Raw genomic sequence first — 20,627 nt, 5'->3', positions numbered from 1 at the left:
GTTATTACAGCGAGTATTAGCAGCATATTAGATCCAAGTTTGTTCAGAAGTTTACAATAAATAATAATCAACTATTAAACATGAAGAAAAAATTGCAAGCTGATTTTATTGCCATCCCTGAAATACCCAATAAAATTGGCCGTGTAAGATGAAAAACCTAATCGATTGGGAATCTTTATCACAGTTTAACAAATGTCTTAAAAAGCTCTAACAAACCTATTTAATAATATATAACCTCATTTGATTTCAATTGGATCCTTTGCTCTCCGGTTTATTAATATTATTTTTTTTGGCACAGATAAATAACTTTAACCAATCCCTATAGAGATGGTGAGTTGATTCAACACCACCAACAACAGCAACAACAACAACAACAACAACGCACAAATGTGCTTTGGCTGCAATGAACACAATATGAGCGTTTGTGGATAGAAAACAAGGCACAAAAGTCAAATAAATCTGGCGTACTCCATCTACAGCTTTTTTTGATGGAAAATAAGGCATATCAGCAGATCTTCAGCACAGGTTGAACTCTAACCAGCAGGTGAATTCAGTCTTTTACAAATGCTCATACATTCTGTTTAAGCATGTTTGCTCCCTTTTTTTATTCTCATAATATGGAGTTAATGCTTTCTAAAATGTTCAAACCTACATGTGGATTTCTGAATTTGAACTTTTCCAGAACAGGGATGTCCTGTTCATCATTTTGTGCAGTTTATGAAAGATGTTATACCACATTTGGAATAACATTTGCGTCATGTTATATCCAGAAACTTCGAGATTAAATGCAGAATAACTAAAATATCAGAATGCATATTCCTGAGTCATCTACAGGACAAACGTTTGACTGTGTACTGGATTTATGCTAAGGTCATGTGTTTTTTTAGATTTCCAGTTGAAATCTATACAAAAATACATACGTAAAAAAAACCACCCAAGTGATTTTACAAGTATTTTTTTTTATTACATTCATACATTTTCAACAACAATAGCATGACTCTAATGTCATATGTTCATAGGCTGCAACCACAATGGTAAAAATGAGGTAGATCACCCAGATGCCAAGGCTACCACTGGGCCGCACATGGTCATCTAACAAATATCAGTGAAGATTGTGAGAGCAAGTTGCATATTAAGTGTTAAATTATTAAAAAAAGAAAGACACATTCTACGGACCTTTGGTATTTAAGTTACATTTTTTGATCAAAAGTCTTTTTTTTTGGACTAATTTTTGATTTCATTTCATAGTGGGAAATATTTTTTCTGCTGGCAACTTGTATAGTGCAAGTTCACATTTCCCGCCCCCCATGACATTCAATAGATCGAAGAATCATTCGTTTTTTTTTGGGTCTTGTGCAAAAGCCTTCATGGATGTTTTTTGAAGGGGGCACACTCCCTTATTTAAAGCAAGCACAGCATGCAATCAAATATTACACTTCAATATGATTATCAGTCCAAAATGCTTGTCAAATAAATAAGAATCCCCAAATGGACTTGATTTCATTTTCAACACAAATCCAACACAAGAACAGAAAGGGACACAGACAAATGGAAAAGGACACATCTAGGTAGATTCTTCTTGCCTTTGCAACATCACATAAAATGCGGAAAGACATTATGACCAAAATATACTGGCAAAAGTTACACAAGACTAAAAAACATCAGTAACCCTCAGTGGTTAAGGGGAGGTTATAATATATTAATAATGTAAACAAAGCTTTAAACAGTACAGTAGTCCAAAATCCAATTGTTAATTTTGCTTCACTCAAAAAACAATTACTTCCCCTCACAATCAAATGGTTTCTTCATTCTCATTGGTCAAAAAAAATAATAATAATAATAATGAATTGAGCAGTGACAGTATGAAACCTCACTTAAGGCATATTCTTTGGACAACCCTGTGCAGAAACATATAAAAACATTCTTCTTTCAAGTATATGAAATGGTCTGGTCGGTTGCTTTTGACATTCTTCTTCTTTGATTACACTTTATATTGGCAGGAAAGGGTGGACGACAGCCTAAACCATCAATGTAAAATCAGCCACAGAACATCACAAACAGGAGGAGAAATGCAGGCACAGTCAGTAGCACTATATTTGGCAGTGATTATTTACAGCATCTACTGACATAATGTGATTGAAATACCCAGTATTTAAGTCAGTAAATGCCCAATACGTCAGTAAGAACATTCCAGTCTTACTTCCATGTGGCTTTGCCTGATTGGTGTTTAACAGATGAGTAAAACTCTGAAGCAAGTTCAATGATTCTGTTTCCGACTGCAGGCCTGCTTCATTATTGTGTATTCAAGCTGTAACGTAACATGATCATAACACTTTCTTGCAAAGACACAGCTTGTACTTTGAAAAGTTGTGAATAAGTCTTTGGATAAAATTGTGTGTAAGTCATTTGAACACTATAAAACACTCAAATCGCGCCTGTTAGGATTATCGATGGCACATCAATATCTTTGAAAGGCATGGGAGAAAAAGTCCTCATTTTCAGATGAACAAAAGTGGAGTTGTACTGATACCCACATGAGGACAGACACTGAAACCAGTATGGGAATGGGACACCGTTACTGCCTCAAGTGTGTTGTATCGGGTAAAGTTATTAAGAGATTTTCTGAAGCAATTTTTTTCTTCCAAATACTGATTAAATTCTAAGACCACTAGCTTCTACAAATCCATTATTTTTAGGTAATTAAAGATGTGACAACATCACAAAAACAATGTGATACTAGCAGAGAGCGTAAAGTTAGTTAGAGCTAGCAAAATGTCAACAATATGTGTTTTCAAATTTTTTTTAATGCAAAAGTATCGGAGGGGTTCTTGGGATTGAACAATACTCAAGACTAAGAATCAGAACCGGTATAAGGAAGGAAAAAGTGGTATTCAAATATCTAAGTGTAACGAGTCTGAAACTCTTTAGCATAACAGGAATTTGGTTCTCATGATGGTAGAAATCTGATAGAGGCAGCCCTCTATGTAAGTGTTTCTTAGACGTAGAGAGCTTTTACAGTCTTTGAGGCAGAGCAGGTGTGAAGAAAGAGAACTGGTAGGCAAGGCGCAGTTGAGGATGTCTTTGGAGCCAACATAAGTTAATGCAATGGAGAAAATCTTTTAGCGACCGCACATGATTCTCCCTTTAAAAACCCTGAGATAAACAAGTATATCCAGGACATGCTATCATAGTCCATATACACATTACAATCTTCTAATCGTCACATCATTGATGGGAGGCTGTCCATTTATGCAAAAATACAACAAAAAAGGACAAAGTTTGGATTCAGCTTTGCTTTTTCCTCACAGCAAAGTCTTTTTCAGTAGAAGCTCAATGGAGGAAAGCCCAGCCACAAGCCAGGGTTTAAACCCAGCCTGACCCGCTGTAGAGCCAGGCACAGCGCACTATGATAGTGCAGATTTAAGGGAAAGCCACATCAGGTGTCCACTTTGGCGTGCTCCAGTTTTGCCGTGCTCCACCCAATCCCCTTCTGAACTTCCATTGGAATGGGAGGAAATGTGGTTGCTTGCTGGTTCGGAGTCAAAATTCTCACATGTGATTGTGTCTCAGCAGCGGAGGTTCAGCTTCAGACATGGCTGCCAGTCAGAAAGTAGAGGGGATGGTCCTCACTGCAGTTCGCTGTCTGAAACTCGTCCCGCAGACGGAACTGCCACTCATCCTCCAGCTCTAATCGGGCGATGGTCTGGCGCAGTGAACTTCTGTCCTGGCTGATCACACAGAGAGTGGCACCTGTGGACAGGAACACGGGAAAAAGTTAGAACTAGAGGACTAATCCAAAGCCCTTAAGGTGAAACTGTCTGAGTCCAGAAATGATTGTATAGTTCTTAACTTAAGGTCACAAGAATAGTATGTACAATAACAACAGAAGGAGTAGCCAAAACTACAAGCACACTGATGAGTCACCTTTGAGAAAGCGGAATTTCTTGAGGAGTCCCGAGACGACGAAAGAGTCGCAGAGGTAAAGCAGGAGGCCACTGAACAGCATGCCCTGATGGTTCAGGTTGGTGGAGTGCGGGCGAGAGTTGATGTAGCACACAGAAATCTACAACAGAAAATATTTCATTAATCCCAATCAAGACAACCAAAGGACCCTCGAGGAAGATGTCGCCAAGGGTACAATTTATGAAGCGTTGATCATAAATACTGTAACAATCCCTGTAAGCACATGCTCATGTTGCACTGTGTGCAAGTATGTGTCATGATTTATTTTTGTACAATACTCTTATTATAGTAGGCATATCATTCTGCAAGGTAAGTCTACAATGATGTATTCGTATGCACAAATGTAGAGCTCAAATGTGCATTGTTAGCATTCATGGTTTGCACATGTGCGAGGAAACAGGTCACATCGTTTGGAGCGTTACAGAAAGTAACTTGGGGAAAAAATTACAACCCTAGAATTTAGAAACCATTTGAATTAATGAGCAGTTTTTTTTTGTAATGGTCAGCAATTTGAAGGTGTCCCTGAATTAGTAGAACAGTGCATGCATGTCTATAGACAAATCCTCATATATGCAAAAGCGATGACCTCCATCTTCAAGAGGTTCTTCAGAATAGTTTGGTTTTACATTTGAAGGCATGATGTTGAGAAGCTCCTTGTCTGCATGCAACTGCAATCTCCTGGGATCTCTTACCTCTGGGCTGATGTTGAGGTAGCTGTCGATGGACAGAACTGGGTTGATTCTGTTCTTAACAGCCTTTGGAAACAGTCTGTGGCTGCAGCTTTGCAGGAACCTTTCAAGCAGGAACTGGGCTGGAGCGTCCATGAGGGTCTGCTCGCTGTCTGGGGCGCAGACATACTGTGATGGGCTGATGGGGGCGGGGTTTTCTATTTCCTTGGGGGAGAAGAAATCAGTACAGTGTTAGAAGCTGCTTCATGCACAAAGTAAGACAAAATAAAGCCACTTGATGGGTATCTATGGAAAGATCATAACACCCACCATGAGTTTAGGTTTGACCAGGAAGTCTTTGTTTCCCCCGACTGGAATGTGTTTCTTCATGAGGCTGAAGTAGTTGAAGCGACACAGCAGCAGCCCACTGCTGTTCACCCTCAGATTAAAGTCCACCTCCTCACAGCTATACCTGCACATGGAAGCAAAACAGCAAAGCCAGACAATGAAAACGATGCGCAAATCACAAAATAAGTGTCTGACTGAGACAATCACCTGCTGACTTACCGATTCAGGTCATACTGAACATTCTGCGTCAGGTCCACATTGAGCATGATGAAGTCGTGGAGGTGACACCGACTGAAGGGTTTGCTCGGAGACTTGTGAGCCAAGTTGCTGCTCCACTTGCGTGCACCGCACATGGCGTACAGGGAGATCTTCGGCGTGGTTTCCATGTGCTGAAGAACCGTCTTCAGAGATACGTTGGTAAGGGTAGAGCCTCCATCTGATGTCTCACTGAGAGGAAGAGAAACATTTTTGTTTCGTCAACTTGTGAAATAAAAAAAACTTTTCAAAATGTAACTTTATAACAAGTACCCCAGGGTACACTAGATATTTTTAATCTAAGTAAAGGAGGTTTTTAAATATAGCAACAATCTCAAAGTTAAACACAACCAGTGGGAATAAACAGTCAAATACTCCTTTTGCACATTTGATAAATGAAAAACAATAACCACCTGCTGCCTGCTGGCTGGTGGGCGTTCCACAGCACACAGGAGTCGTCCATCATGACAATGAAAGGCCATACATCTTGTCTCTTGACACCCTGCTCTTCCAGTCGGTTTCTCTCCAGTTCCAGGTTATGGTACGACAGCTCTTTGATCATAAAGCGTGCGGCACCTTAAATAGACAAGAGCACAAGTGTCAGTTTCTGTTCATCTATACTGTCAGACATAGTGCAGCAGAAGGAAAATAAAACCAGTGAAAGTCAAATTTAAAACTTAGAACTTTAGATTTGCATGAGAAAAGAGAATTTGCATTAAAAAATGTCTATCTCCGCTGAACAGAAAACAGAAGACAGATGCTCTGTGTCACGCTGACACGACGTAGGTTAAAGTTTAAATAGACTCCTGTACTCACTCCATCCAGTTGATTTCTAGTTAAGAAGAACTGACTTAAGTTAAACTCATTACAGACAGGCCACACGCATGATTGGCTTACTTACAAATAAGATGCAAAGTAGTTCTCTTGTAAAGTGCAAAGTAGACATTTAACCTTTTACCTACTGTACACACACACCTGCCTGACAGCATAATAAATCCATCATGCAGTATGCATTATGTATGGGTGCTCAGTATAACACTTGTTCTCTGATGTAATGATGGTGGCAGTACAGTCTTATAAAATGTATATGAATAATGCAGGATTCAAAATGTTCAACATTAGCAAAAAAATACCTTGTAAGTTATTTTGTGTTTGCATATCATTTAGAAGCAATAAATGTAAGCTCAGAAAAACTCCACAGGGCACCCTTAATTTGTGTTTCTTTTTAAATCAGTGAAATAAATAGAATATTTTATTGTATTTGTCTGATTAAAGCCACTATATGTATAATTTCTATATAAGAAAAGCATCTTTCAAATGATCCCAGTGGCATAGAGTGGTTGTTTCTAGGTAAAATTGAGCAATCCATATTCATGGAGGAATTCATGGGAATAGTCGGGACAATTGATTTAAGACAAATTTGAGATGGGGCATCTCAGACAGCTAGGCAGATAAGCTGCTCACCAACTCCTGCGCTGTTGAACATGGCCGGCAGGACGAGCAGGATGTGGTTGGGCCAGTACTTCCTGTAGTGAGGCATCTCAAATTGCTTGACCACCAGAATGTGCAGATGAGCCGCGCCCTCCATGGCGTGGAAAATATTGAGCAGGCCGTGTTCTTGGCGTCCTGTAGTTGGGGTGAAGATCGGGCTCTTTAACAGATCAGGGTCCTGGTGACGGACGCAGAGAGAAGACCAATAGTTAAAAAACAAAAACAAAGAAAAAGCTAATTTAAATTGTATATGCACACAAAAAAACAATTAGCCCGCCTTTTTTTTTTTTTTTTATCAGTAAACGTACCCTTGTGGAGACCAGAGGCAGGCGCATGCTCTCCAGGTGGCTACCCTGCTGACTGAATACAAAGTGCTGCTCCTTGGCTTTAGGAATGACAAACTGGAGCTGGACCTCCTCGCCCAGCATGGACGAGCAGAAGGTGAAGGCATGGAAGGTGCACTCTGATAGCTACGACACAGACACACACACAAACTCGTGCATTATTAACATGTACACACCCCCATTACTGTGAGCATGAATGCAGAGCGTTAAAAGCTCTCAAGCTGTCAAAGTATTTTGACAGGTTATAGTAATGTAGCTGTGTGGATATTTAAATGGAGCCTGAAAAAGCAGCACATGGTGTTTGATGTGAGCTTGTAAACTGCTCTCACCTGTGTGGCAGGGCCGGCTTCACAGTAGTGCTGACACTCTTCACAGTGATGAAAGGCGTTGTGGGCCGCAAACTTGGTCAGACGTATGGACTTGGTTTCTCGTTTGGTTACTGTTGGGCTCTCTCCTTCCTGCTTTAAGTCTGCAGAGAGCCAAAATCAAAAAAAGAGTTAACACTCCTGTCAGAAAGGGTGTGGGTATCGCAGGGTATCTCTAGATATGATAAAACAGCGATATTTGACATCAAGTGATTCGCTCTGTCTCTGCTGTATGTTTGAACACTTCTACTGACCTTTTAAGCACTTTTGCATCTTTTCAGTGAAAACAGGGCTGGCCTTCCTGAATTTAGGGTCCCGGGGGTAGGGGTCAAAGGGCAACTTTCGCACTTCCTCAATGTCAGGCAACTGGTAATTCACGGGTGTGGTAACCTCTGATGTTTCTGGAGATTAAAAGAACATGAAAATGTGAAATCACAGCCAAATAACGGCCATGGAAAAGACATCAAATGTCTAATTCTATCTGTGAATTGAAGTTTCCAATGAATGATCTTCACCTTCTTCCTCCTCCTCTTCTTCCTCATCATACACATCCACCTCCAACAGTCTGATGAGCATTCGAAACAGGATACGTAGAAACTGCAGATAGGCACCGGTTTTTCCCACCTAGCAAAGGGAAAAAAATGACCTCTGTATTATTACAATAACAATTAAATTATAGTCAACTGCTTAAAGTTATGCATCTTGATTGTATTTAAAAATGTTTAAAGTAACAGTAAGTGCTCCAGGCAACCTTGAAACAGAACTTGTGTTTTATTACCTGTGGCGGTCCACTGAGCAGCAGGCGCCGTGGATGCGGCACAAGTGGAGCTTCATAGTCGGCATGATGCTGCCGGGCAGTGGTCCAATGGCGGTAGTACATGCTCTGCTCTGCCCCCTGCAGGTTGTGGGTGATAAGGGGCCTCAGCGGGCTGCTCCAGGCCACGTCTGCATGAGGCAGCAGAGAGAAGGAGCTCAGCTGACTCCCTGATTCCCCTGACAGCAGGTTGTAAGCTGCCCGGGACATGATGACTGTCCGCGGCGACACCCTGACAGGTTTCGGGTCACGACCGCACTGCGTGGACTGGCTGGGCCTCTGGGTGGACGAAGAAGATGGGGAGGGGGAGGAGGAGGAGGAGGATGAGGAGGAACTGGAGCATTGAGAAGGAGGGGCCTTGAAGGTTTTGGATGGGTTGGTGGGGAGTTGGCTTCCCAGGGAGTCACACTCCTGCTTGAAGACTTGAGTTGACCCTGTGTCTGAGCTGATGGCGCCTTCAGGTTGGAACATGGAAGTCGAAGGCTTCTGTGAAGAGTCTGCAACATCAGATGAACTGACACCATTCTCTGCCAAAGAGCCTAAAAGGAATCATAAAAAGAGTGCAATGTTATTAAACTTGAAAAACTATTGATTACTATGATTTTTGAATCATCAATCCTTAGAGTCAGCAGGATTTACCAGAGGTTCTGGTTACAGCGCTGCTGTTGCTCTGAGGTCTTTCTAGCTCATCTCCATCATTTAAGCTGGTGGCGGCCTTCTCTCCGTCTGATTCCCGAGTGACCATGTCCTTCTTGGGCTCCTGGATGACACTCATGGACACATGGGTACAGGCGAGACCAACCTCCTGCTCCAAGGCAGTACGAGTCAGGTAGCTGGAGTCTATCAGACGCAGGTCGCAGTATTTCAGAGACCTGGAAGGATAAAAGTGTGAGAAAAAAAAAATCAGATATTTGGATTCCTTTTTTTAATATACATTTATCTCTAATCTTTCAAACTCATCTTATATTTGAAAATGACTTTTAAGCCAAACTTACTTATTTGTTATTTGAACAGAATCACAGTGTTTGAATAATGTTAAGGAAACCTTTTAACTGAAGTGCTATAACTCGAAGATGGTTAACTGATGTTACACAACACAGATACATGACTGAGAAGTGACAAAGGACTGAGGGCAGGACACAAATGTAACTTGACCCTCCTGTAGAGAAGACAACACACACTGTGTAAATGCAGACGTGTAAAACAACACTGGGAGGATGAACTTGAAACGATGCAAGAGCCGACCAAGAGAAATTCAAGCTGAGCAGCCAAAGAAATGTCCCACGCTTTCCATTAAGAATTCTGACAGTTGATGGCGATATTCGATGTATGAGTCTACCTGGGGAAAGTTTCTCCAAGAGGGTCCTTCCCTGTCAGGATGACGATGCAGGGCAGCCCCTCCAGATCTTCATAAGTGTGCGGCACCCAGTCTTCATTCTCACAGCCTCTCCACACCTGCAAGACAACGCAATAAAAACAACATTTCTTTAGTTAAGTATGTTTGTACATGCTTCGTATGTGTTTTCTCTATTCATGGGTCTGGACCCATAAAGCATGAGTAGCTGATACTGGACTTGGATATCAAACAAGGTATAAAAGGGCAGAGTACTTTTTAAATTTATTGTAGATATCATTTGCAAATTTGATGAAAAAAATATATATTTATTGATTACTAGTTTTAGTCTAATTTCAAACTCTTCATTTAGTCACAAGATTTCAGATCATTCTTATAAGCCTAAAAAAGCAAAGGGAAGAAAGACATCTTCATCTTGCTAAAGAAAACAGATCATTTGTATATGCCTATAAAAATAAAAACATCCATGTGATATTCTCACCCTGAGGCGGTTGATGAAGTTTTTGGGCAGGTTAAGTTCGGAGACAGGGCTTCCCAGCAGCACAGCAAAGCTAAGCTGGAGCCCCAGTTTGTCCCTCACGTCCTCCAGCCGCTCCCGAGCGAGCATGGCCAGCTGAAGCGAGGGGACTCGTACCAGTAGCATGTGGCCCCGGCCCTGGGAGCCCTCTCTGCTTGGGGCATTGATTAAGTCCTCCACCATGGCCAGGGTTTCTGGGGTAATGTGGTCTCTCAGGGAGGGCGAAGAGGTCAGCGCCATCATGGCCTCGGTGTACTGCTGAATCAGCAGGTAGCTACGGATCACCATGCTGTGGAGGTGCGGATGTCTGGGGCACAAATAGCATGCTAGTTTGAATACATTTCTTTCATTATACATTTTATAAATACAGGCACACAGATAGAAAACAGCAATATGAACAGCCCTTTGTGTTTAGACAGATAGATATATGGATGGATGGATAGTAACAGCAGCTACAATCACAGTCAAGATACCATCACTAAATCTAACACTGAACATAAATTAATCTTACAAATGAGACACTTGAAAATATCTTAGAAATTCAATAAAATGTTAAGTGTGCAAAAGTGGCATGTACTGTCCAAATATCCAGAGACTTCAACATAAATAAATATAAACAGTGCATAAATGAACAAATATTTGCTAAGTGCTGCTGACACCATGCTGACCTTTCCAGCAGAGTGTGGACCATCTTCTCAAAGGCATCATCACAGCGCAGGATGGGGCTGGCCACGCCCCACTGCAGGGAGTTGCTGTAGTCCCTCAGGCCAAAGTAGATCAACTCATTAGCAGACTGCTCCCCCTGCTGGAAGAAGAAAATAACACAACACTGAGAACTGACAGGCAACAACAAAACATTTTTTTTTTAAATTTATTTCCAATATTTTTTCATGCCCCTCAAAAAAATGTTAGAAATAACACAGAGAATGATATTTACATCCCTCCTCTGCCCCCAAAATCCTGGAAAAAAAGAATACTTAATGTCTGAATTGGTTTTTATATAAAGATTATGTGTAATACATTCTTAACTGTTACCTGAAACCCTACACCTTTATTTGAATAGGTGTCCATCAACAGAATTACAATCGAACACAGCTGTATCTTAACAGACCAAATATTGTTTTGCTAACTTGATAGCAGCATGCTGTCAATGAGGATCAGTAAGTCTCATGTTCAGTTTACGTCCACTAGGTGGAGTAGCTGAACCACAGCTGTTACAATCTAGACTCTGTGGCTACTTAAGTTAAAACTCAGGAAAAAAAAAACTTAAAATAACAAAAAAAACTGAGCTTAATTAGAGTAATGCTTTATGTATTTTGATTTTCAACAACACAAAGGAATGCAATATCAGAATGACCCTTTTTGAACATCATCAGAACTTTTTTTTTTAGGAGGTTTTAGTGTTACAATAACTTTTCTCACCCGACTTTCGTTGGACGGCCAGTGAACTTCATTGTGGATGCTGATGCGGGACTGGCAGGTCTGCAGTGTGTGTGGGAAGCAGCTGACCTGCAGGACCAGGAGGTTCATGGCATCCAGGACTTCCTGACAGTTCACCACCCGGTCAGCTAAACCCTGCAGCTCCCCGTGGCACACAGAGCCCGACAGAGCACTACAAAGGGTAAAATGACAGAGTTTTTTTTCAGTTTAAATCCCTTTAGAAATCATACCATAGCTGTTAATTGCAATATAATTATAAACTACTCATGCATGGTACACAAGGCTTCATGTTCTGAGATAACGACACAGTATTCGGTTTCTAGAAAAAACAATTCCTGGACTGTTCTATTTTATGTTTCTGGAAGTGATACTGCAGTTTACATGTAACAAACATATGATGTTGGCTGGGAGCAGTAGTAATAACTGCATGCAAAATGTTCAGATGAATAAAGGCCAGATATCCCTAACAAACAAATATTACATTAAACAACAATGTGAAGAAAATAAAACTCTGCGACCTCAATTTTAAAATTTCAAGTTTATAGATACTTTGTGCTGTATTTGTTCTCTTTTGCTGTGCAGCTGTTCCCCTCTCATCACTTTATCAGTGTATCAAAAGCACAAGGCTGGACTTGCAGCCACAACAACTTGTCTTTTCACACAGAGCATTAGATGATCAGAAGAGCAAAATAAAGTCAGTTCTCACAAAGTTACACTGTAGCTTCCTTTGTTTCTGCATACCTTGTGAGGTCGACGTGTGAGTTGTCATGAATGAGGACAAACAGGGTGTAAGGGTTCTGTTTGACTTTCTTCATGAAGGACTCCATCTTTGTGTGAACATCACCGTCCAGACGCACCACGTACTTCTCTGATTTCTGGCCGGCTGAGGGGGCTTCTTCGATTCCTAGGTCTACAAGCACTCCTGAGCAGAACAGAAAAAAAAAAGTGTGAAGACCTGAAGGACAAAATCATTTCAAAGTAATGTTGTAGCCACAACACTGCTTGAATTGTTTTGTTTGGCATGATAAGTTCAAGACCGAAACAGGTGAAAAATTCATCCTCATAACTTAGAAACCAACCTGATTGTTGGATGCGTTGAGCTGTCTGATGTACCAGAATGTGAGAAGGAGGCACCAAAACCAGAAAGTCCACTTTGGAAAAACGCCCCAAGTCGAGATTCTGCGTTCCTGAGTCAGCGATGGAGCAGACTTGGGAGAGGAGGCTGCGGGCAACATTTAGCTGGGTGGGATAGATCTGAAAGACCTTACTTAGCAGCTCCACTGTTGGAAAATCTGCAGAGTAGAAGAATCAATGCAATTGTCAATTTAAAGTGAAACAAAACAAGAATTGCCACAAGTAATACAGACATTCAAAATGTCAGAAATATTGTTATGTATTCTCATGTATTGCTGTTTACAGAATATTTAAACCTACATCTTCATCTTCTGATAAACAAAGATAACTGATTCTTGTCACACTCGGACTCCAGATAAATCACCCAATGGCCACAGCAACATATTGATTACAGAAATCTCAGAAATTCTATGGATTATTTTGGCTGGTGAATAATCTAGGTCCTAACAGGCCAGTTTAAACAGCTGGTACGTTGGGGAGCAGTCTAACCTCTGCCTGAGGGTGGTGACACGCTGGCAGCCTCCTGGGAGTGAATGTAGTCTGTGACATCGCCTTGGAAGGGCTGGATGACCTGTCCCTTCCGCCGGCGCTGGTATCGCACCAGCTGCTTGTCCAGATTGTCTCCTAAAAAACAAGCAGACACCAGCGTTACAGAGGCAGTGTCGTTCATGTAAAACACAGACACTCAAATCCAGTTATCAAACCATTCATCTTTGATGTGTAACAAAATGTTTTGAGTCCTCGTAGTCCTTCAGTATATTTTAAGACAGAATATCAGTGTCATGATTCATCAAGTTCAAATGTTAATATGGGTTTCATGAATACTCTTTTGCAGCCAGTAAAGGAAGTCTACAACATCTGTTAATTAAATAAATCTAAATAACAAATTAGGCGTTTATAGACACAATTAAGTCGACAATTGTGCAACTTTTTTAACCATTTAACAGCGCTCTATGTTAATATTTGTCAAGTACAGAGTACAGAATAACTGTTCAAAGATGGCAACCAACGCAGAAAGTGACTGTGATTCATTTTACTGTTCTGTGACAGCTGATAAAAAAATAAAAAACAATCATCGTCGAGTGTTTGCTTTGGCTTACAGAAATCCTGACCTCTAAATGTAACATGGATGGCTGACATTCTGTTAATCGTGCAGACAAAGACATAACAACTTTTAAATCTCTAAAAGGAACAACTGAGCATATATTTTACGAAAACAGCACTCACCCAATGATGTGGTCTTAAAGTGAGAAGCCAAGATGCTGACTTTTCCTGTGATGAGTTCGTAGCTGATCTCCTTCAGAAACTCATTGGTTGTAAGCATGCCTTCAGCTAAGGCCCGCGCCTGGTACTTCCCTGTTTACAGCACATAAATATAGAATAGTTTCATAATGTGCACATGTGACAGATCAGAGTAATAACCAGGTACAACTTCCTCAGGTCTGAGCAAAAATGTTGCAGAACTCACCCAAAACAAGCACACAGAACTCGTTTCCACCCACTTTGGAGGCACATATGATGACAACATAGGTGGGTAGACACTGCTGGTGGAGGGGACCCTCACTGAGAGAGCGCAGTGACTCAGAGATGCCCTCTCCCAAAGAGTTGTGGGTGACCACAACTTGGACGCTGCCCCCAGAAACGCTAGCTTCAAGCCGAGCCAACCAGGGCAGCTGTGAGGGGGAGATACCTGGACCCCCTGGGCAACACAGCATCGCCTTTAGAACAATCTGCTCCAGCTCCTCCCGCAGTGGAATTTGCTCCGAGCCTGCAAGAAAGATCACATATATGAAAACCTACACCGAATATCAAAACTTAAATGTAAAACAGTATACAAATATGTGATATTTGTCTTGCTAGTTTCTGTTCAGATAAGACACCACAACCCCCTGGTCATTGACCCCACAACACTGTGTTTTTGCTAACAGCTCACATCCAATGTGCAGAAGAAATACAAGTGACAGCAAGACCTTTTTTTTGTATGTGAGTTTGTGCTTCTTGCTTACCTAAACGTGCAAGATACTGCAAAGTGAGTAGGATCATTGTATCCACACAGAGAAGCTGGCTGCTGTTGAGGCCCAAGATCTCCAGGGTTCTCTCTTTCAGCTGGCTACTCTTATAGCAGCTGACCAGCAGGGGGCTCACCACTATATCCCCAACATTCCCATAGAAGTAAGGTAAAGTGCTGTGCCCTGAAAAGAAACATCAACATGAATCAAACTTTAACATAAAATAGTATTTTATCAACTTAGCAAGAAAGGGCAGCTTGCTGTGAAAACCTGTATGACTTATTGCAAGCTAATACAAAATAAAAATAAAAATCCAAGCAGGAAATAATTCATGATTGTTTTTAAAGCTGCTTGTGTGCCCAAATACTTGCTACAAGAGAGATCATCTCCTATTTACACTTGTTGCTGCTGTGTAAAGTGTTATTAAAATATAGTTGGCCTTTTTTAAACAGTCTACATTTGCATTTGGCATTGTCGAGCTGGAAATTAGTTTGTAAAGCTTTTACCGATTAGGATGACAGGACGAACTCCCGAAGAGTTGAGCAGATTGTCTGGGACAATGACCGTTTCTCCAGCTGTGATAGGCTGGGGCTGAATGACTCCTGCTACTGGTGGCTGCGGAGACGACCCTCCTAAAGCAGAGCCTGGAGGGAAATCATTAACATGTCAGTACTAGGATTAATTAACTCCAGCTAAGTTATGTTTAAACATACTGGTATAAGTTATTTACTTATTACATAACTCAAAAAACAATGCAGTCATATTTTTTGGCTGCTTTTATTAGTTCTAAATAATCAGGGAAGACAATTTGTTTGAAATGATGGTAGTATATAAATAACCATTATTACATGATGTCTAGGAAATCTTCCTCAATCAAACCATTTGCCTAATCATTTTGTCCTCAAACTATATAGCTCTATCTCCATGGAGACACTGGGTGAATCATCCCTAACAACAAGACAACGTCAAGGCACACTCATGCCCAAACCAGAGGGAGAGGTTTATTCAGTAACACAATCTATGCTCTGCACACAGATGCTTACACACACAGTGTAATAAACCAAAAAGAAAACACCTGACACAGGAGGGTCAATCTGAATCCCTTATCACTGTGACTCATGTAGAAGAATACATTAGAGCTCAAAGAGCTGTCCTTTATATTTCAGGGACTTACCTGGAGAACAAACTATTGGCTGGATGGCTGGCACAGGGACAGCTTTCGGCGGCACAGGCACCAATGAGCCGGGATGCCAGCTCCGATGACGTTTTTTTGGAGGACCCGAGTTCATAGCAGAGGATACTGAAAATCAAAAACACACACAGAGAACAAGTCCATGCAGATTAGAACTAAAAGAGAAAGGATGTTCAGTACAATGGTCTTGTAAAAAAAACATTTTCTATTTTTTATTGGACAAATAGTTACCAGGACTTTCTCCTAGGTCAGCACTGCGATACCCCTGAACCTGAGGCCCTAAAGAGACCTGGGAGGGGCTCAGTAAAGGAGGACGTCCATCAACTCCCAGGCCGTTAGCTGGCACGTTCACCCTCAGAGCAGTGGGTACTGGAGAAACATAAATATATGCTTTAATACACTCATTAACAGTTGGCAATGGTTAAAACCTTACATCTAATTCTTTATATAAAGAAAGTATGATTCAAAGATGTACGCAAACAATGCTAAGAGCCTACCATCATGCTAGCAGATATGTTAGGCTGTATGCGAGCATAGGAATGGTTTTTGACGGAATGCTAACATCAGCATGCTAACTCATATAAATAAGGCTAACGTGTCAGTAAACACAATGCTTACAATGACCACAATTTTGGCCAAAAGCGTTAGCATGCTAAGATTTTAACTTATAAGTAAGAAGTAAAGCTGAGACTGTCCTATGTATAACAGGTAAAATGAAACCATGGCCACAATCTTCACATATTATGTTAGCATTAAATCACAATTACTTAGGCTACTAGTAAAAAAGAAAAAACACCACTGAGGCTTTCATTGGTTTGTTGGTACACAGGCCATGGATTAAAGAAGAAGAAAAATGAATTAAAACACCAACGTTAAGAGGAAGCAGCATGAATATAGATTACTAAAGGACATTTTGATGAAGATAAGCCATGCAGTCAAATGTGGTTGGCAAACCAACAAACCAACAAACCAACAAACCAACAAACCAACCACCCAATCAGTATTGCCATTCTTACTCCAATAAATACATAAACAAATGTACACACAAATATTGTTTGCTACATGTTTCTGAACAGGCTGGGCAATACATTATAATAAATCAGTTCTAACAGGGACATATTGATTTCCTATACATGAATGGCTATTGCCAATGACCGGATCGGCCATTTTCCAATCTCATATTCACTGTGTTTGCAATACGCTAAAACATTGATTGGTGTGTGTAGCCTTTGCCTGTCAATATCACAACCTTGTAAAGGAGCTAATGGATAGCGAGACCTTAAAAAGTCATTACAGCATTCCTTCCTTCAATATTGATTGACGTGTATGAGTGCACACATGCATATGTGTGTTTGTGTGTGTATGTAAGCAGGTTTTGACAGATGCTAATCTTGGCCCCATGGTCAGCTGCAGCCCCATCTGCCTTATGGTGAACTGTGTAAAATAAAAACCACCTGTAGCTAAGCAACCGTTAGGGCCAGTGTCAACGCCTGGGAGCAGCCAGAAATGTGATATGAAGCCATTTCATGAAAAAGGAAAATAACTTCATGAGGTAATTAGCTCAATTCTAACATTGCAATCATTGAAAAGAGCCTCACCTATTGGTAGAGTCTTGTTTCCAGGTGTGGACGTCAGAGGTTTGAGAAAATTGCAGTCTCTGCCAAGGTCCTGGCTTCCAAAAAAGACAGATGATGTCTGTGTCGTTCTGGTGGGTGGAGAATCTGGAAGCAAAGACAAAACTTGGCTTTTTAGGATTTAGTTTTTATCATAAATAATAAAAGCTCCCTGTAATGCCGCTTTGCAATGTTTCCTCGTCATAAGCTACTCTACAATTTTTTGTCATGATCAAAACTCTTAAAGCAGAATTACACCCACTGTAGCTCTGATTGGTCATCTGGTTACCTTTGGCCTTTGGTTGGTATAAAAAAAAAAAAAAAGAAACCTGTCTGTATCCAATGTCCACTGAACAAAACAAACTGTAACTCCCCTTTTCATTAATCATTTCAGGATAAACGGTCATTTGAAGCTTGGAAGAGATGCTCGGGCTTGTAACCTTTTGGCTTCTAGATTAAGTGACCTTGTTGGGAGCAGGATGTTCCTGTAGGTCACAGACAAGAGATCTGAAGCAATGGTTATGCCAACAATGAACCCTCAGCTGCTTTACGCATTAATGTGTGAGGTTGAGAAAAAATCAATACAACAAGCCCAGGAGCTTTTTTTCAATGGGGGGGGGGGGGGCATATTTGGTGCTGTTTAAAGAGGTCAGAAAAAGAACATCTCCTTAAAGAGAAGCAGAATCTGTCTCGTAAATATAACATAAATGTAGGTTACCCAGATAAAACTATTTAGGCGGTTATCTTATGGTGGTTGCTCTCCTAATACATGTCAGGGCTTAGCCAATACCACTTGTCTCTTAGGCAACAACATAAACCTGTCAGCGTAAACCTGCAGCCACAATGACTCCTTTTAGTGAAATGTAAAGTGTATATTTACAGTGTCATTTTAGAGACAAAGTAGGAAATACATTCTCTTGAACTTTATTCTTTTTTCAGTTTTTAGTAGAACAAGTGTTTTACCGTTGATCTAATCATCTTTCTCCGTTTTTAGTCCTCACAAATCATCGTTAAATCATGCAGTAAGCGCAAGTATACGTGTGCAGACTCACCTGAGAGGGAAAAGGGAGACGAGCTGTGTCCACTGTTGCCGCCGTATTCTTTACTGCTGAGGGAGGAGGACGAGCTGGGTTTGGATGTTGACGCGCTGCCGGAGTATGGACGGGTCTTGCAGTCTGAGGAGGAGGGAACAGAGATGAAAGACTGCGAGACAAAGTCCATATAATCAAAGAATAAAATGCTGCAGTGCAAGAGAGAAGAGTGTTATGCGTATTCAGAAATAAAACATTAGGATTTTTATGTAGAGGTTTTCACCTTTCCAGCAGATGAGGGGTCCTTTGCACAGAGCACCCTGAGAATTCTTCACCAGGTAGTATTTTAAGTGCTTCTGCTTCTTGGGCTGCGTGGATAACTTTAGGTTGATGTGGTTGGAAAACTCTGTGAAGTATCTGAACCCTTTTTCCCCACAGCCTACACAGTTTCCTGAAAAACCTGCAAATGTAATAATCGTACGGCTTTATTAACAGTGTATCACCAGCGTAGGGTAACAACAGAATCTCCCAAAAATGATGTCGATAGCATTGTCTCCTTCACTCTAATCTCAGACTCCAGGAACACACTGACCTAAAAGTGCATTTTTCCCATTCTCGTCAGGCAAATAGCGGCGGTCCACAGCACACATTAGGATGTGCTCTGGGACGCCGGGGGACTTGGCGCCAACCAGCTCGAAGCCTGCAGGGACTTCGACGGGCTCAGTTGCTATGGAGACCAGTCTGAGGTCCTTGCCGGCCTGACAGAACCCTGAGGAGGAATGATTTTTTTTTTTTAAGTCAGAGGATGAAACATATACTTGAAGAAATTAATCAACACTGGTGGTTGATACAGTTCTTTCATTCATCCTTCAGGTTATGAAACAAAGACAACAAAATCACATCGTCCTTAATTTCTTCATCTAAAAGCTTCTTGCAGATATTGAAGTTTTTCTGTGTTTTTACAGTGAAAACCATGGCATGTAAATGTATGGGAGTTACCATCCAGTGTGCAGCAGCCTTCGGGTGCAGGGGCCTGTAGGTAGGGAAGAGGAGGGCTGCTGCTGTCTGAGTCGTCATCATCCTCCAGCTCCTCCAGATCGTTGGATGAATGGCCGTTCATCAGCTCTGGCGGCTCCCCTATGTGGAGGTCGGCTTTTGATTTCATATCTAATGGACATAAAAAAACAGATCATTGTATAAATAACTAATCACAATGATACTAGTTGTAATTCATAATCATAATATTATACATCAAGAAGTAATTAATATTAAGTAGGTGTATATTAAGCGACACATTTAATGAGATTACACTGATTACTACCAAACGTTGTAGTTCCTTCTAGTGAACCACATCGTTGACTCGGTATGTAAATTATGATTTCATGCCAATATGTGTGTGTTTTTGTGTGTGTGTGTGGGGGGGGGGATTTCTGATTAGATAAAAAATGTTAACAAGAGATGCTTGTCAAAACAGTCACATTACTAATAATGGAGACATATAAACCAGGCAGATAGCCTATATTTGAATAAATGACAGCATTTTAATAAAATCTGCCAATCGAGAAAATTGTACCACTCAATTTAACAGCAGCCTTTTAGACCAGGAAACTTAACATTTACATTTCAACAACTAAGCATTTTTAAATGTTTTGTTTAAAAACAGGGGTGAATTTCCTTCCTATAATCTCAAATGCAGTTTATAACCCCTTCTTGTTCTGCTTTTTGCTGAGAGCCTCTTACCTTCCATGTTACCAGGATACGGCTCGGGCTCCAGGTAGAGCTGCGTGAAGATGGGCTGAGGGTCTCCACTGCTGGAGCGCAGTGATGCCTCGATGGAGTTGTGGAGAGCCTCTTCAAATCGAGCAGACTTCAGCTGCCCGGCGTATGAATTTCCCATTTTCTGTGAGAGAAAAGTGACATTCATGTCTATGTATGGACACAGCTGTAATTTGCTGGGGTCATCATAGGTCAAATTGCTTTTATAAATTAAGAATATTAAAAAAAATTTATTTAATTTTACATTCATAATTAATCCTGGGTCAGCACTGGGACTAGAGGCATCAACCCTCTGGTTCCCAAGTGCTGGATG

The 20,627-nt window shown here is 41.0% G+C and overlaps 1 protein-coding gene across 1 annotated transcript; it reads right to left on the bottom strand.

Moving 5' to 3' along the window:
* Window positions 1-939: 939 nt before the first annotated feature.
* greb1l (GREB1 like retinoic acid receptor coactivator) lies at window positions 940-20,450 on the bottom strand. Its single transcript, XM_061044947.1, has 32 exons — window positions 20,279-20,450; window positions 19,538-19,705; window positions 19,131-19,307; window positions 18,822-18,998; window positions 18,560-18,682; window positions 17,493-17,615; window positions 16,126-16,263; window positions 15,877-16,002; window positions 15,209-15,346; window positions 14,700-14,885; window positions 14,162-14,461; window positions 13,921-14,049; window positions 13,183-13,317; window positions 12,639-12,851; window positions 12,301-12,481; window positions 11,542-11,731; window positions 10,788-10,924; window positions 10,084-10,426; window positions 9,588-9,703; window positions 8,888-9,120; window positions 8,213-8,787; window positions 7,950-8,058; window positions 7,689-7,835; window positions 7,399-7,538; window positions 7,034-7,195; window positions 6,699-6,903; window positions 5,648-5,810; window positions 5,199-5,426; window positions 4,962-5,103; window positions 4,656-4,856; window positions 3,925-4,063; window positions 940-3,750 (listed from the first exon to the last, which is right to left on the bottom strand). Exons 1-32 carry the CDS (start codon window positions 20,433-20,435, stop codon window positions 3,587-3,589), a joined length of 5,865 nt encoding a protein of 1,954 aa, XP_060900930.1. The 5' UTR covers window positions 20,436-20,450; the 3' UTR covers window positions 940-3,586.
* Between the last annotated feature and the right edge of the window lie 177 nt (window positions 20,451-20,627).

Source organism: Labrus mixtus, chromosome 8, assembly GCF_963584025.1.
Source record: "Labrus mixtus chromosome 8, fLabMix1.1, whole genome shotgun sequence".
In the NCBI taxonomy this organism is placed as follows: Eukaryota; Metazoa; Chordata; class Actinopteri; order Labriformes; family Labridae; genus Labrus; species Labrus mixtus.
The sequence above is the reverse complement of the archived record's forward strand: the minus strand, read 5'-3'. Positions and strand labels throughout refer to the sequence as shown.

Coding starts and splice junctions, on each gene's coding strand:
- greb1l (XM_061044947.1), bottom strand. CDS start 20,435: ATGGGAAATTCATACGCCGGGCAGCTGAAGTCTGCTCGATTTGAAGAG. Junction 9,121..9,587: donor CTTGGAGAAACTTTCCCCAG/GTAGACTCATAC, acceptor TTATCCTTCCAG/GTCTCTGAAATACTGCGACC. Junction 8,059..8,212: donor TGCTCAGTGGACCGCCACAG/GTAATAAAACAC, acceptor TCCCTTTGCTAG/GTGGGAAAAACCGGTGCCTA.